The sequence below is a fragment of the Misgurnus anguillicaudatus genome, chromosome 19 (assembly GCF_027580225.2).
Source record: "Misgurnus anguillicaudatus chromosome 19, ASM2758022v2, whole genome shotgun sequence".
Classification (NCBI taxonomy): Eukaryota; Metazoa; Chordata; class Actinopteri; order Cypriniformes; family Cobitidae; genus Misgurnus; species Misgurnus anguillicaudatus.
In genome coordinates, this window is record NC_073355.2 from 31279424 (window position 1) to 31297469 (window position 18046).

At 37.6% G+C, this 18046-nt stretch overlaps 2 protein-coding genes across 2 annotated transcripts; both read left to right on the forward strand.

Annotated features, from left to right (window-relative positions):
• The first annotated feature begins 476 nt into the window (after positions 1-476).
• Positions 477-5196, forward strand: kctd13 (potassium channel tetramerization domain containing 13). The gene is made up of 7 exons (XM_055194424.2): positions 477-698; positions 1630-1905; positions 2042-2211; positions 2570-2656; positions 2815-2867; positions 3751-3946; positions 4116-5196. Exons 2-7 carry the CDS (start codon positions 1665-1667, stop codon positions 4365-4367), a joined length of 999 nt encoding a protein of 332 aa, XP_055050399.1. The 5' UTR covers positions 477-698; positions 1630-1664; the 3' UTR covers positions 4368-5196.
• A 65-nt stretch (positions 5197-5261) lies between these two features.
• Positions 5262-16977, forward strand: hirip3 (HIRA interacting protein 3). Its single transcript, XM_055194404.2, has 8 exons — positions 5262-5427; positions 5894-6014; positions 8985-9129; positions 9272-9925; positions 10026-10201; positions 14745-14895; positions 15922-16020; positions 16501-16977. The coding sequence occupies exons 1-8, from the start codon at positions 5360-5362 to the stop codon at positions 16692-16694; spliced, it is 1608 nt and encodes a 535-aa protein (XP_055050379.2). The 5' UTR covers positions 5262-5359; the 3' UTR covers positions 16695-16977.
• Positions 16978-18046: the final 1069 nt, after the last annotated feature.

An 18046-nucleotide genomic window follows, 5' to 3' on the forward strand; every position in this document is an offset into this window, starting at 1 on the left:
GGCTATTTTGGTATTAAAAAATATTAGAACTAACACATCAATATGGTCCATAAAATGCAATTGCATACATAAGAGATAATAATCCATAATTTTTTACACCCATGTCGCACCTGACCTGACTGGCTTGGATTAGGTCAGAAGCTTTGAGGCATCGGGTGTTTAGATTTACATATAATTATATTATTAAAACGTTTACCTAATTAAATAGCTCTTCACTGTCGGCTGCATTCAAACAGTCAGCCGCGCTACTCAAAAACATCATGTGGCCTGTTTGACTTCATATGGCGCAGAACGATCGATATAGGCATTGAAGTATCGCGAGAGCGATCCAAAAGCGCATATTAATTTATTGTTCTCGCGGTACTTTGACGACACAGGCCGATCTGTCTGCGCAGCACCGCCTGATTTCGATCACGCCTGTACATGTGACAAGAGGCGGGACTAATTTGCTTGACAGACGTTAGTCCTAACCAATCAGTCAACGGAAGACACTCCTCGCGAGGGGAAGCGGCCATTGTCTGTCAACTCAACTCACAACAAGAAGCAAGAAAGAGGAAGACAGTTGTGCCCGACAATAAGAGTTAAATTATGATTTGGTGAAAAATCATGACAGGATCACTAGTGTAGATGTAATCGTCTGGAGCGATTACTCTGCATTTTGTGCACCTCGTCGCGAGGACTTTTCGCTGCGCAGCTCGGTAAGTGCTTTGCTCATTGACAGTCCCTCAGATGTGATCAAGAGCTAGCATGTGGGCTAATAAGATTATTCATATTTAGACATCATATTTACCAAACCTGACGGCTAGTGATCATCGATACGTTGTGTAAACGTGCGTACCTTCTAACTCCTAATTGTCAAATTATTAAATGACCGCAGAGAGACATATTTGGTGTGGTTTGTCTGTGGATTAGCGAGATCTCTTAACGTTAGCTGGAGTTAAAGGTGTTTTGACACAATTCTTTAGGATTCTTTACGTATTACTGCTGACAAATATTGACGGCCCTCGCCAAAACATGTTTTTCTTGTATATATGAGGTTTTTAGAGGTCCTCAAAAATATCTAAGGTTAGTGGTATAAACATGATGGCTGCTAAATGCAGTGTTTTGTTCTATGTTCTGTTATACTTCGTTACATGAGGCTGGATGTTTTATTTTTTTTGGTGCACATTTTAGTGACGCATCTCCTTAGGGGTGTCCTTACTGTACCTTTATTAGTTTATGTGGCCCTCGTAAAGTATTTTTTTATTTCGTTGTGCATATAACCCTATTAACTATCACTAAAAATAATAACGTTGATGCCCCACTCTCCATGCTTCCTGTTCACACCCTAAACCAGTGTTTCCCAATCCTGGTCCTCGAGGCCCCCCTCCCAGAAAGTCTCCCTTTTATAACACCTAATTTAACTCATCAGCTTGTTAGGAAGACATGTTTACCATTTTGGAAAGAGGCTGATAAGTTGAATCAGGTGTTTTAAATAAGGAGACATCTAAAACTTTCTGGAAGGGGGGCCTCGAGGAACAGGATTGGAAAACACTGCAAACCATGTTGTTGCTGTGATGTAATTAGTCAGTATCTCTCATAACAAAGAGATACCTAAAATTCACTCTCTACATTATATTTAATCATCAGGCAGAAGATTAGCAGTTTTGATTTTCACTCCTCTGATGTCTGCCGAGGCGTCTGGTTCATCTGGAGGGCCCGTGGTGACTGTTACCGGTTTTGCCCCACACTCCACTATTCGTGCTGGAGAAGAAAAGGCCGGGAGGAACCTGACCAGCAGTAAGTATGTGAAGCTCAATGTTGGAGGTACTCTCCACTACACCACGGTCCAGACGCTCAGCAAGGAGGACAGTCTGCTCAGGAGCATGTGTGATGGACGCTTGGAGGTCACCATAGATTCAGAGGGTAAGGAGAAGATCTAAGCTTATTGATATGTGCGCGAGATTCGACTGTGCAGATAATTAACATGTTACTGTATTAACAGATTATTATAGATGACATGCATATTTATTTACTGTAAGCGTGTGTTTACTTTGCCAAGGCTGGGTTGTGTTGGACAGAAGTGGGAGACACTTTTCTCTGATGCTGAACTTCCTGCGGGACGGGGCGGTTCCTTTGCCAGAGAACTCAAGAGAGCTGGAGGAAGTGTTGAAGGAGGCACAATACTACAGGCTCCAAGGCCTTGTGCAGCACTGCCTTACCACCGTACAGGTGATAAACCTCATTGATCCAAACACGAATAAATATAAAAAAATAGAACATTTTAGACTAGTAGGTTACAATTATTTGATTAGATTTTAATTGCAACGAAAGTTCTGGAAAGTGTCTGCCAAATGCATAAAAATTTACATTTGTGTTTCCTGGGAATCAAACCAATGGGTTTTACACTGCTAGCACAATGATGTACCAATTGGAGGTGGAGCCAACACCACATACCAGAACCAGGGTTGATATAAAGTAGAATTAAAATCATTTGTGGTTTTTTGATCAAAGGAAAGTAATTGATCTAAGTGTTGTTGGGTTTTATCAGGGTACTATCAGTTACTTATGTTTTTTTATGTTGATTCAGAAACGCAGGGATATCTGCAGGGGATGCCACATTCCTATGATCACTTCAGCCAAAGAGGAGCAGAGGATAATAGCCACATGTAGAAAAGTAAGATAAAAATAAAACCACTTACAGAGACAAAAACAACAAATGAAATGTGACTTGCTTCTATTATGAAACATGGAATTCTGGGAGTAGTATGCATGTAAATTATTATTGATAATTTTTGTTGATTTCCCTCATAAATCTTCTAAAACTCATTACAGCCAGTGGTGAAACTGCAGAATAACAGAGGGAACAATAAATACTCCTATACCAGGTACATACAGTATTAACTCTTATGTATTAAAGATACTTTAGGTTAACCACCATATCATTTTAGAAAGCATATGAACTGTAATGCAGCTTAGTTAAAGGTGCCATAGAATGTAAAACTGTATTTACCTAGGCATAGATGAATAATAAGAGCTCTGTACATGGTAATGACATGTCGTGAGCCTCAAATGCGTTAGTTTCCTCATTTTTATGTAAACCTCGTGCACGCAAAAGACAGCTGGAAAAGAGGCCACACTCAACATAACACATGTCACAGGCAAGATGTATGCCCCCAACATTAATCAACACATTAGATTGTTTGCAAAGCTTTTAAAAACAAAGTTGTGACTGCTGAGTTAGCACTACATGCTAATTAATGCTATATGCTAACGTTTAGGCTAAAGTTCTATTGACTTTACAGTTAAGTTTTGCAGGTCCATACTGAAAATAAAAAACATAAACTTACCACTCAGAAATGTCCATTAACAATCTCCAAACAATTAGTTGTTCCTCAAAGTGTGTATTTTCGTCTGATACAGACTCAAACATAAATGGTCTGTTTACTAATATGAGCTACTGGCATGAGCCTCAGAGCAGAACAAGCAGAGCAGAGCTCAACATTATTATTCATGACCCTTCCAAATAGGGTGAAAGTCTATAAGGGTGAACATTTCTGGATAATTTTTGCACTTAATAAAGTTACATAGCTTCTATGTAAATATCAAAGAACTATATAACATATTATTTCAATGCATTATTTGGCACCTTTAAATACTACCCTTGATATGGAGGAGTACTTGTTTACTGATGTGACATAGTGACTGTAGACTTTAAAATTATTGTGAAACACATTTTTTTTCTATAAACTTCACCATTTCCTTTCATAGCAACTCAGATGATAACCTTCTGAAGAACATTGAGCTCTTTGATAAGCTGGGGCTGCGCTTTAATGGCAGAGTGCTGTTCATTAAAGACGTTTTGGGAGACGAGATATGCTGCTGGTCTTTCTATGGCGAGGGACGCAAAATTGCTGAAGTCTGCTGCACCTCCATTGTTTACGCCACTGAAAAGAAACAGACCAAAGTTGAGCAGTGGAGATATATTGATTATTTTTTCTGTGCGTGCTTGGAATCTCCATTGACAAACAGTTTTAGAAAAATTAGGCACAACACAAACAATACAGCTATCAGTGTCTGTTCTCTCTTTTTAATTTTTTACTTAATTCTCCAACTTTTTTTATCACTTCATTTAGGTTGAGTTCCCAGAAGCACGTATCTTTGAGGAAACACTCAACATCCTGATCTATGAAAATGGCCGAGGGTCAGGTTCAGGAGGCATGGCCCTGCTGGAATCAGGGAGTGTCTCATCACCAGGTGTTAGCCAGTCAGATGAGGACGGGGCGGGAGCAGGGTGTGGGGATAGACGGGTGAGGCGTATCCATGTGCGAAGGCACATTATGCATGATGAGAGGGGTCACGGACAGCAGACTGTTTACAAAGACTGAACATTAGAAAGGTACAAAGAAATGGAGAAATGGTCATTTTGAAAGAGTGAAGGCCTTCCATTACCAGGGTCCTGTAAACCTGGTACCCATGTCAAAATAAATGGGAAATATGTTAGTTTAACTTGATACATTTAATACTGCACTGAAAGGGGGCGGGGTTTATAGGCTAGTTTAGAAATAATCTTACAATTGCCACAGTGTGGTACAATTTTGCTTGTTATTTCTGTTTAATAATTTTGTTTTGTATTACATTTAATTTATTGTTCAGTTAATTTATTGTCCAGATGTTTCACTTTTTTAAAAAGAAAATGTGAAATAATTTCTTTATTGTTTAGCCTGTATGGACCACATGAGCGTTTTTAAGTGTTTAATGGTAAACTGTGATGTAAGCTGACTTGTATGTTTGAATGGTACAGTTCGAGTGGTACTTGTTGAAATATGGTACAGATAGGACAGATATTCTGTGAAACTGACAGAAATGTACACAGCCACAGACGTAATAGGAATAGATTTAAATGTTTTAATATACACAGATCTAAAGATGACATCACATCATTTAACTGATATGGACAAGTAAGACTAACATTGTGTTTATGGTATAGTACATTACAGTAAGATTTGAAAATAATAAATAAAGCTATTAACACCCCCTACTAAATAACAAAACCCTTTTGCACGCACGCATGTACACGAAACAACAACAAAAAACGCTCCCATGCTGCCAATGTTACTAATACACAGAATGCCGTATTAATGTTGTGTTGGCATTTCTTTTAAAAAGGAATGGGAGTTTTATTAACATTTTCAAATAAAATGCTCATTTGTAAAACTTGTGTCAGTTTTATTGTGTTGCAAAACGTGAACGCGTCTATTGGAAATGCTGCGTCATGACGTATGCGACGTGTCACAGCAAAGCGCGCCAAGCTAGGGTAGCGCGCTTACTACGCAGTGATGTTTGTAACGTTAATGTAAAAACTGATGTATGTGTAAACATGGTTAAAGAAGAGGACGTTATTCGAAAGTTTGTTGTGCGAGAGCTCACCCATTGCTCGGACCTCAGGTAAGTTAAACAGCGGGCTAACGGAAACGTCAAAAATGTGGTTATGATCAGCAGCGATCAAACAACGTTATGTTAAAAAGTCAGGCCTGAATCATTAACTCGGTTTACATGTCAACGCGGGTCGGAAATTAGCGACAAACTATGCAGGTAGTAAGGGGTGGTTGGTAAATGATTGAAAACAGTTAATTTACACAAGAAGCGATTTATAAACAGGTGTACGATAGTACGTTGATTTTTTTTTTTTTTGCGTTTCCAATGACTAGTACGTTAGTCAATACTACAGTACGAGTACGAGGACAGATGTGTATCAGGTTTCATGTATAATGTGCTTATTTCCTAAATGAACGGATAATGTTTTGCTTCATATGTACAGTATAAAATATAAGCATAATATTATGCACAGATGTCTAGTGGTCCATCAAAATGACACTTGCACGCGTGCATTAATGTTTTGCTGTTTCTCCAGTTCACTGACTTTAGGGGTTCTACGAAAGCGATACCTCGAGCAAGTTGGGAGAGAGTCACTCAGCATCAAGGATAGACAATTGATGAAGACAATTGTTGAGGAGGAACTCTTAAAAATGCAGGTGAGAACGTGAGCATTTGATAAGCTATTGTAAAGTCATGTGGTCCTGATTTTATGATTAGAGAAATTAATTTGTCTCTGTCACCTGGATGCTGCTACTCCATCTCAGACATCACATCTGCACATATTGTTTAATGGAAATACAAATAAAAGGTTTCTGTGAAGAATTACATTTCTTTTTTAGTAAAATGCAGTCATTATTTGGTAAAAACTGGATTGTAATACTTATTGGATAGGATTACAGTGATATTGCAATTTATTTGTATGGGCTTAAAATGTTTTAATTACCCCGTAAAATTATTAAAAGCCATAGAATGTGAATTAAATCCGATGCTTTAAGGGTTGGTTAATACAAGCATAACATTTTGTCATCATTTAGTCACCAGAGGTGGACAGCAGTTATGTATTTTAGTTAAATTTTTCCAGTATCTGTACTGTACTATCAATGTCCTCAGAATGTAATATACTTTATATTGCGTATTACATTTTATTTAATACCTACATACATAAAAAGTATGCTTCTGTACTTTTACTCAAGTAAAAGTACTTTTTATAAGTAAAAGTAAGAAAGTACTAGATGTTTAATGTACTTAAATATTAAAGGGATCGTTCACCCCAAAATGAAAATAATGTAATTAATGACTCACCCTTATTTTGCTCCAAACACATAAGACCTCTGTTCATCTTTGGAACAAAGTTTAACATGTTTTAGATTTAGTCCGAGAGCTTGTTGACCCTTCATTGAAAATCTAGTAACCGTATACTGTCCATGTCTACTCAGAAAGGTAATAAAAACATCATCAAAGTAGTCCATGTGACATCGGTGGGTCGGTTGGAATGTGTTGAGGCATCGAGAATACATTTTGGTCCAGGAATAAAAAAAAGTTGGACTTTTTTCAGATTTGTCTTCTCTTCTCTGTTGTGAAGTGCATGCGCGAGACTAAAATGACGTGACTGCAGTGACACGGATGATGTGTTATGCTCAGACATGTTTGCAAAATTTTTTTTTTCAAACTTACAGGGTACTTCTCCCTCAGACTGTAAACGAACCCCGGGCGCACAAAAAAACCCCCTCTGGGGTGCACCAGATACGTCAGTCGCGTTGTACGTCAGCCGCGTCACTGCAGCCTTGTGCATGCACTTCACAACAGACGCGGAAGAGAAGACAATGCTGAATGAAGTCGTAATTTTTGTTATTTTTGAACCAAAATGTATTTTCGATGCTTCAACGCATTCTAACTGAGCCACTGATGTCACATGGACTACTTTGATGATGTTTTTATTACCTTTCTGGTAGGGATGCTACGATTGATCGGCCGATAATGCTTGCTATGTTTCTCAATGAATAACGGTGAAATGCCGCTACATCCAAAAGCCAGGGGGCGCTCTCGTGCAGAAACTCAAAATGCGCTGTAGACGAAGAACAATACACACGCGCAGCTGTGATGACACGCAGCTCCACAAAATGGCTGAAGGACATATTTATATTGCTGTTCTTCAAACCTTTTCAGGTATTTTCATGATAATAAAGAATATGTTTAATAATTATGTTTAACGAGTTTTGCTTTTTCAAATGCATTTGATAAACGACTCAAACTAACAGTGATTTTAGATCGATAAGGACTTACTGATCAAAAGCCGTAGTATATGAAATAGCTGTAATAAGATTGGCTGCCCTCGGACTAAATGTAAAACATCTTAAACTGTGTTCTGAAGATGAACGGAGGTCTTATGAGTTTGGAACGACATGAGGGTGAGTCACCTCATAATGACTATCCCTTTAAATATAAAACAAAACTTGTATTTATGAAATGTAGTGGATTTAAAGGTATGATATCATATTATGCTTTGAAAGAAAACATGATGATGCTTCCGAAGAAAAACACTGATAAAATACTTAAAAATGTACTCAAGTAGAAAATAAAAATTTTCCTTTTAAAAGTGATTTTTCAAACACCTTTGCAAAGCTTGAAGTGGTCACAATCCACCCACACCCAGAAAAAAAAAACACCTCAAAAGTATGCTTTTTGGTTCCAAAGATCAGAAAAAGCCTTCAGTTCTTAAAATATATGCAACACACTTAATGGGGGGGTGCATGATCTCTGAAAGCCAATGTTGACATTTGAAATCACCTAAACAAACACACCCCTAACCCCATAGAATCTGGACCTTCTTTTGTTAGACCCGCCCCACACATACGCAACCCAGGCAATGATGTTGGTTAGTAGACACGCCCCTTACTGCTAATTGGCAAAAAGTGTGTTTTGGTACTCGTCCCGACTTCCTTTTCCAAAGTGTTTTTCAAAAATCATGCACCCCGCCTTTAAATCAAAGGTGGTGTGTGTAAATTTTAGTGGCATCTAGTGGTGAGATTGTGAATTGCAACCAACCTTTCCCCGTCAATTATAAAACGCATATGGTAGCCGTCACAGAACAAACATGTCGTCATATGAGACAACGAAGTGACTAAATGCGCTCAGAGCAGTTTGTGCATTTAGGGCTACTGTAGAAACATGACCGCGACTTCCATGTGATGAGCCCGCGGTGTATGGAGAAACGGCTCATTCTAAAGTAATAAAAACAATACAGCTCATTATGTAAGGTCTTTATACACCACTGATAATATACTTATGTATATTATATTGCATTTCTGTCAAGAGATCTTTCTACAATTTACACAAAGAACTTTTAATTACTTGATTGTAAATTGTATTTTTACTTTTTTTTTTACATTTATTTTGGATGTTGGGGGAAACTGTTGCCTTACATGTCTGTTATGAGTGGGGAACAAAACTAATCTTACTGTACCTGTGCAATGACAATATCGAGAATTTTTGTGAAATTATGTTTTGGTACCTTCAAATCACACAGTACTACGGACTTGGAGGCAAAACATTACCTGGTACTTTGGCGAAGAGAAATAGCTTTTTGATTGGTTGGGTGGGGTCAATTAAACCTTTTTCTGTTCCAGGACAGCAGCGATGACGAACCTCTTGTTAAATTTGTGGAGAGAAAAAGAAAAAGGGTGAGTGATGATGGCGATGATGGGGACGAAGGCTTAAAGAAAGAAATGATGGAAAGGACAAAGAGATCACGGCATGAGGAGTCTTCTCCAGGTGACCATGCAACATTTGAGGAACTTTCATTGCCAAGAAAAATGTTGTTTGTTAAAGTTGGATTCAAGTTGTAGAGTGAGTGTTCATCAACGGTCTTCATTAAAAGCAATTTGTGAGTAACCTTAAATGTTTTCTTCTCCAGATTCCCCTGACTCTGGAATAGTAAAGGCTATAAACGAAGGAGACCAGAAAGATGAAGAATCTTTTAGTGACAAAAACACAGATGAAGACAGCGAGGAGGAAAAGGAGAATGCTGGGAAAAAAGTCAAGCAGCAAAAACAGAACATGAAAGACGGCAAGCAAACCAAAGGGCGAGAGGTGCGGTCAAAGAAAGATGACAGTAAGATGAAAAAGCCTCAAAAGAAACGAGGGAAAATGCTAGAAAGCGAGGAGGAGGAAGAATTGAAGGATTCGGATAAAGATGACGAAAAGCTAAAAATAACGGTGAAAGGAGAAAAAATAAAAAAGAATGATTCAGCTGGTGAGGAAAAAGCTTGTAGCAGACTAATAAAAAATAACAGCATTAAGTCTGAAAGTGATCATTCTGAAGATGAAAGAAGACTGAGCAAAGAGAAAATGCAGAAGAAAAGAAACCGCACCAGAAAGAAGTCCGTAGAGACAGATGCCGTGAGGGAAGTGGAAAGACAAGTTTTTGGAAGCAGCTCTGACAGCGAGGAGGAAGAAAGAAATGAGACAACTAAAACCAAGAAGAGCAGCGACTCCGGGAGCGAAAGAACTGGAGAGAGTGAAGGAGAAGATGCTGCTAATTCATCTTTTAGAGAGAAGGAGAACAATGGTACCGTATGCATGCCAGTCTCAGACTGTGGTGCTATAGCGCCCTCTTGTGTACATTTCTGACTTGCCATACATACTTAACTCCATCTTTTACTTTACAGAAAAGACAAAGAAGGAAGAAGTAAAGCAGGAGGAGGTAGAGGAAGACTCTGACTCTTCCTCTCTTCCCTCACTGGAGGATGAGGAAGAACAGCAGAAGGACAAGAAGGAGGAAAAACAGAAGAGTGCGACGAAGAAGAAACGCAGTGAGGAGAAAGAGGGCACAGCGAGAGGAAAGGCAAGATCTCACAATACATGAACACACACATAGCTTTTCAATTTCTGATTTTTTTATTTTATTTTTTGAGATTTTATAAACCAGAAGGCAGCTTTATATCTTGACAGTAGGTGATGAGAGCTGTCTATGTTGTTGAACGGGGTGGGTATTCCAGAAACAAGGGTTAACTTACCATCAGATTAACCTTGAAACACAAACCTTGCTTACCTGGGCTATGTAGTTTCCAGAATACAGTTTAAAAGTTAGTTTAACAAACCCATTGAAAGTAACCCAGAGTTAATGCGCACTCCTGATTGTCAATGGATCTCTGATTTCACGAGTCATTAAAATGGCAGGGAACTTAATTTTTTTAAATGAGAAAGAACATTATAAACCAGTGATTTCGCGCAAAATAAACATTTTAGGATCGACTTAGAAGTGCGTGATTAAAAAACGGACCAAATGAATGAATGTTTTGTCGGCATTGGACATTTTTTTAGCCTGTATAAATATAATGGTAGATTTTACATTTGAAATATTTTAATATGTACTCATTATGGATATCTTTTGTGTCACATAAAGTGTAGATTTGTCATAATGCTTATTATAGTTTTGTAGGTGTGATTGTATTGTGTATACATAATATGCATTATATATTGTATGTATTTCTGTATGTATCTTTTCCTAAAAATGTTAACACTCTTTGGGTGACCCTGTTTAATTTTGGGGTTTGTAAAATTGACTGCATTGAAGGACACTGTATCACCTTCATTTGCATAATTTGCTGATAGAGTCATAGTAATTGATCATCTTTTAATTGTAAAGCCTGTTTAAAGTTGTCATAATTTTAAATAATTTTGTGTAGTGCTGTTCAGGACACTACACTAATTTGATTATTAGATTGATTGATAGATTGATTATTTGCATTAGACGATTAGGACAGTAGTGAAGAATTAAAATGTTAAATTAGTGCCCATAGTAACATGAACTTGAATATGTCGTTTTGTGTCATTTATTATAGCTAAATATCTCCATTTTCTTTTGGCTCAAAAATTATGGCTCAGGGAATGAGCTGCAAAAGGCCCATTTTTAAAGACCAAAAATAAAGTGATTTAAAAAAGACTATAGCTACAGATCCAATGTGGAGGAGCATCAGAAGTGTATGTTTTAAGAAATAAAAATTACAACAACAAATTTTTATTATGCATTTCATTATGTACCTTATAATAGAAAATGCCTTGTCATGTGTTCGGTAACATAATATGTTTTAACTTCTGGCACAATAATGGAAATACAACCCCAAATCAGAAAAAGTTGGGACACTGTAGAAATTGTGAGTAAAAAAGGAATGGAATAATTTACAAATCTCATAAACTTATATTTTATTCACAATAGACTATAGATAACATCAAATGTAGAAAGTGAGACATTTTGAAATGTCATGCCAAATATTGGCTCATTTTGGATTTCATGAGAGCTACACATTCCAAAAAAGTTGGGACAGGTAAGAGGCCAGAAAAGATAAATGTACATATAAGGAACAGCTGGAGGATTAATGTTTAGGAATAGAAATGTTGTCCCATTCTTGTCTAAAACAGGCTTCTAGTTGCTCAACTGTCTTAGATCTTTTTTGTCGCATCTTCCTCTTTATGATGCACCAAATGTTTTCTGTGGGTGACAGATCTGGACTGCAGGCGGGTCATTTCAGTACTCAGATCCTTCTTCTACGCAGTCTTGACATTGTAATTGATTCAGTATTTGGTCTGGTATTGTCATGTTGCAAGGTCTTCACTGAAAGAGACGTCTGAATGGGAGCATATGTTGTTCTAGAACTTGGATAAACCTTTCAGCATTGATGTTGCCTTTCCAGATGTGTAAGCTGCCCATGCCACACGCACTCATGCAACCCCAAACCATCAGAGATGCAGGTTTCTGAAATGCACGCTAATAACAACTTGGGATGTCCTTGTCCTCTTTAGTCCGAATGAAATGGCGTCCCAGTTTTCCAAAAAGAACTTCAAATTTCGATTCGTCTCACCACAGAGCAGTTTTTCACTTTGCCACAATCCATTTTAAATGAGCCTTGCCCAGGGAAAACGCCTGCGCTTCTGGGTCAAGTTTAGATATGGCTTCTTGTTTGACCTATAGAGTTTTAGCCGGCAACAGCGAATGACACGGTGGATTGTGTTCACTGTCAATGTTTTCTGGAAGTATTCCTGAGCCCATGATGTGATTTCCATTACAGAAGCATTCCTGTATGTAATGCAGTGCCGTCTAAGAGCCCGAAGATCACGGGCATCCGGTATGGTTTTCCGGTCTTGACCCTTACACACAGAGATTGTTCCAGATTCTCTGAATCTTTGGATGATATTATGCACTCTAGATGATGATACCTTCAAACTCTTTGCAATTTTTCTCTGAGAAACTCAGAAAACTATTTTTCGCTGCAGCATTGGGGGAATTGGGGATTCTCTGCCCATCTTGACTTCTGCGAGACACTGCCACTCTGACAGGCTTTTTTATACCCAATCATGTTGCCAATTGACCTAATAAGTTGCAAATTAGTAATTAAGCTGTTCCTTATATGTACATTTACATTTTCTGGCCTCTTCTTGCTACCTGTCCCAACTTTTTTGGAATGTGTAGCTCTCATGAAATCCAAAATGAGCCAATATTTGGCATGACATTTCAAATGTCCCACTTTCAACATTTGATATGTTATTTATATTCTATTGTAAATAAAATTTAAGTTTATGAGATAAGTAAATTATTCCATTCCTTTTTTACTCACAATTTCTACTGTGTCCCAACTTTTTCTGATTTGGGGTTGTATATTTGCATCATAGACCTGTGATGGTTTGCTTTCACGTTTATTATAAACTGATACTCATATTATCTAATTGGTGAGAGTAATGAGTTTATTTATGAATTAACATAATTGATATGAAATTGTACTTTATTGTTAACATTACATGGCTCGTTGGAATGCTTGATTCTGATTGGCCAGTTGCGACATTTGCAGGTTTGTTATTCCCAGATAACAACCGCTCAAAGCTAATAACAGACGGTAACCCGGATGCTGAAAATCATTTTGACAGGTACAGTTTAATATTACACAAAGTTTAAAGCAACACTATGTAGTTTTTTTTACCTTTAAATAATGTCTCTAAAATTATTTCAGTGATAGAACAACTTTTAACTGGACAAATTGTACTGTTGCTGCAACCAGAGCAGCCTCCTAGCTGCTACAAGCACACTCTGAAAGTGGCGCCCCTCCCCCTGCCTGCAGAAGAGTGTCTGATACCAGGCACTGTTGCGCTTTTCAACCACATGGGGGAGCTGTAAGTCATTTTTACATGGAAACTACATAGTGTTGCTTTAATAAAAATATATGATATTATATTTACAAATTATTAAACCAAATAATGTGACATTTAAACATTTTGTCTTATTTTAAAACCGTAAAGTAAACGTGTTTTCTTCGCGAAAGGTCTGCATTAGTTTAAAATGTGCGAATCAAATAATTAAATTAATATTTATGTTCCTTACCTTACTTATGAGTTAAATAGCAGTGTAATAAGCAGGATAATGTATAGGCAGTGTGATACAAGACCCATTATCCCTTATTAACTGATGTAATTGTAATCTTTAAAGCTCCACTGTGTAGTTTTTTGGGGTTAATTCTTAGCAAAAACCCATGTGTTCTGTCAAAAGTATGTGCTCATTCATGTGTAACTACTTCCACCAACTAATCAAAGTATTCTCGTAAGTGTAGAATCTGCTATTTAGAATGCATATGGCTGAGTCGCTCGACTGAATCCATGTTGTGCCTCCATTTTTGAAAGTCATTTGCCGACGAAGGACATTCCTGAAATTCAAGCTCTGCCTTTCGCGCTTTCAGAAAGTAATATTCAGTTGGTTGCCATATAGAATTTCACCGCTAGATGGGAGTAGATCCTACACAGTGGAGCTTTAAAAAGTAGAAAACATCAATTTGCGACTGTAAGGGTGGTTTCCCGGACAGGGATTAGACTAGTCCTAGACTAAAATTAATTTAAATTACATCAGTGCTGTTTGTTTTGCCTCAAAATGCACACAAGTAATGTTTTTAGTAAGGCATGTTTGTTAAAACTAGTTATATTTCCTAATTAAACCGAGGCCTAGTCCTGGCTTAACCTAATTTCTGTCTGGGAAACCACCCCCAAATATAATAAAATAAATGCTTTAACATTATATTATTACGCAAAATATGTGCTTTCACACCTGCTTGCATGCTCATCGCAAGTGCACACGTGCACTGACATTCTCCGAAGCTTTGTCACTGATTTAAATGAACTCACCCTGGAAGATTGTTATCTTAAGAAAGTCACTTGCTATGGTTACTTGCGTACCTCGAAAGCTTATCAACTTGCTTACCCTTAGCTTTCTGGAATACCCCCACACCTGCCCTAAAAAAACACTCATATACGTTACATATACAAATTTAACTCACAATCCCACTGTTGACATTTGCTAAACAATGTCATGATTGTGCTAACTGATTATAATAACTCTTAATGATCAGGACGAGGAGAATAAGTCAGTGGCCCGGCTGAAGCGATACATCTCCCTCTGTGGTGTGAGACGAAACTACAAGAAGCTTTTAGGCGACTGTCGATCGATAAAGGCCAAAGTGGCAGTGCTGAAGAAAGAGCTGGAAGAGCTTGGTGTGGAAGGTTAGTGTGTCTCTTTTTGTGTGAAATGGCATGCACTGGTGGCATGGCGATTTATTAGCTGCTTTCACTCATACAATTGCATCTTGTAAATTAACGTAAACAGTCCTGTGTAAACAAAACCTTTTCAAATATAAACCGGTCATGGCAGTTTTTCTGTATAAGAAGTTACCGGTCAATTACCAGCATGATGCTATGTGTCAACAGAGATTAAGATTAATGATATAAGCACATACAAGGTCAGACTGCGCTGACATAAAAGCATGCATTGGGCCAACCACAACATTCTGACAGAGATCACGCGTTTACCCCCTTGCTGTTTAGAGAAGTCTACAAGCAGTGTCTTTGCTTTTCGCACTTACAGTTCAGTAGTTTAGTTTTAAGCTGTGTAATATTTATTGTCAGGTTGAGCAAGTGCATCTTTACTAATGTAAAAAGCATTTAATAACAATTCATACAGTGGTGGCCGGTGACTTCTTTTTTTTTTTTGAGGGCGCACAATGCAAAGTTCGTCACAACATGTATGTAGCCCATCATGTGTGTCGTTCGTTATTTTTAAAATATTTGTTCTGCTCGTCGAGTGATTCTACTGTATGTGCATCACGTGTCTTGTCAAAATAACTCTGCTGCAGATGCGTCTAAAGGATTTATGATAAAAGAGACGGTCGCACTTGCTAGATACTCGCATAATCTCATGCATAATCAGAGTTCACTGTTAAGGGAGTGTCTAGCGTGTATTTTGTGAACGTGAGCATCTCTTTTATCGTAAACGGGTTTGACGCGTGTGTAGCAGTCACTTGTTTTGACAAAACACGTGATGCACATGGTTCACATGACGCAACAAACACACGTTTTGAAAACACAAGCAACACACATGACACTCCGAACACATACTTTGAATTTGTGCCCCACGGAAGAGCAGTCACAAGCCGCCACTGAATTCACATGTTATTTTTGTACACTGTGTGGGACTGATGTTGTGTTGTGTGATGGATCCTGTGGGAGCTAAACACAATATATCTGTTGCAGGACAGCCGACTATAGGGAAATGTAAGAAGGCTCGACTGAAGAGAGAAGAAGCACAAGAGGTGGCCGAGTTAGACGTCAGCAACATCATCACCACTCAGGGTAACTGTACCTATTGTGAGATCTTCTGATACATTTCATTCAGGTCAATTAAATGACTTTAAAAAATTATCCAAAATGTAAAATGCGGTTATACCGGCAATATGTCAATTCGACTTAATTTTATTTATATAGCGCTTTTCACAATTGTTTATTTGTTTCAAAGCAGCTTTACATTAATAAAAGCAGGAAAAAACAAATAAATAAATATATATATATATATATATATATATATATATATATATATATATATTTGTTTTTTTCTGCTTTTATTAATGTAATGTAAAATTAATGTATATATAGGGGTTGAAAAAACTCCTAGAAAAAAAAAAAACTAATTTTATTAGAAGGAAAAAGTCCTATGGAGAATATGTGACCATTTTCATGCTTGTTATCTGCATATCAAAAAACACACGCTCTGGGGTCGCTTCATTTTACATTACTTGACGCTTGACTCCACTACTTTTATACTTTGTTTGTCAGGACGTCCCAAAAGAAGAGCAGCATCAGGGGTGTGGCCCACATCTTCGAATGTCTCTCCTCCCTCTCCTGTCTATAAGCGTATTGTGGACTCTGGCTCAGACAGTGAGGACAACCACACAAACAGGGGGCGCAAGAAAGCAACAGCCTGGAGCAACCTGCAGGGAATCATCAGTGATGATGGAGAGAGTGATTAAGTGCCTTTGAACTAAAGTTTGTGTGTACAGCATTATACAATCATTACGTTCACCTGCTTCCCAGTTCATAACAAACTGTACAGAAATATTCATTGATGACCTGTAAGACTGAAGCGTGCATCCTTTGTTATTGTAGGGTGTGTTTGGATTTCATTCCACAGAGTTTGTTCTCAAATTGTGTTTTATAAATGTTCATTTGTACTTTAAAATTCAAGATATTTAAGTGTCCCAAATGTGCAGAAAGAGTGTTGAAGATTAAATAAAGTATACTTTTTACATTGTCTTTTTCTCTTTCTCTGGTCTTTTATCCTCACAGTAGATCACAATGTTAGAAACCATGATGGCAGTAGTGTACAGTATGTGTACTTTGTTACAGTACATTGCTTTATAATACACTAGTCAACATTCGAAGTGGATCAAAACCTTTTCTAAAAGTTGTCTTAAAACCAACACACAATACCCGTTCTTGTCTTAGGACAACTTTGATGAATGTTTTTTGATCCACTTCGAATGTTGACTAGTATATAATGTATATATAAAGTTTATTTTAGCCAACAGCGTTGACAACTTGAAATTTACATTTAGGATTACCATGGAAGTGTCCACTCTCAATTCTCATGTTATCATTAGAGGTGTGCCTTACCAAATGGTGGGGTAATATGATACTTTTTGCCAGATGCAACATGTCCGTCTGATTCATGTTTTTTCTTGAATGATGTCTGCTGCTGGTTTTACAGAATATAAGAATGAGTTTGCTTAAAACTGATTATTTGTTATGTTTATGTTGAATGATAACACCAGTACTTTGATTTTTTTGATTCTTAAGTATTTCTTAAGAAAGTCTTAGTATTTAACTTAAAGAGATAGTTCACCCAAAAATAAAAATTCTATCATTTACTCATCCTCATGTTGTTACAAACCCGTATAAATTTCTTTGTTCTGATGAACACAAAGGAAGATATTTTGAGAAATGAATGTTACCAAACCATTCGTGGACCCCATTTACTTGCATAGTATTCTTTTTTCCTACTATGGGAGTGAATAGGGTCCACGAACCGTTTGGTTACAAACATTTCTCATTATTTTTACTAGTGGTGCACGATATATCGCCTGCCGATATAGTCATTTTTTTGGACACGTTGGCATCGTTCCGATGTCAAAATAGTAATCATTCCTGTGTATTTGACGTGTGTGTAGGAGATGTGAGTGTGGGGGTGAGGATGTTTGTTTTTGCACAAGCGCATAAGTTACACGTGTGCTGAAGCAGGCTCTGTTGTCTGCCTGGTCGTTCTTCAAAGTGTCTGAAGAAGATCCTTGCTATGCTGTGCTGTATGCAATGAGAGTGAGGACTG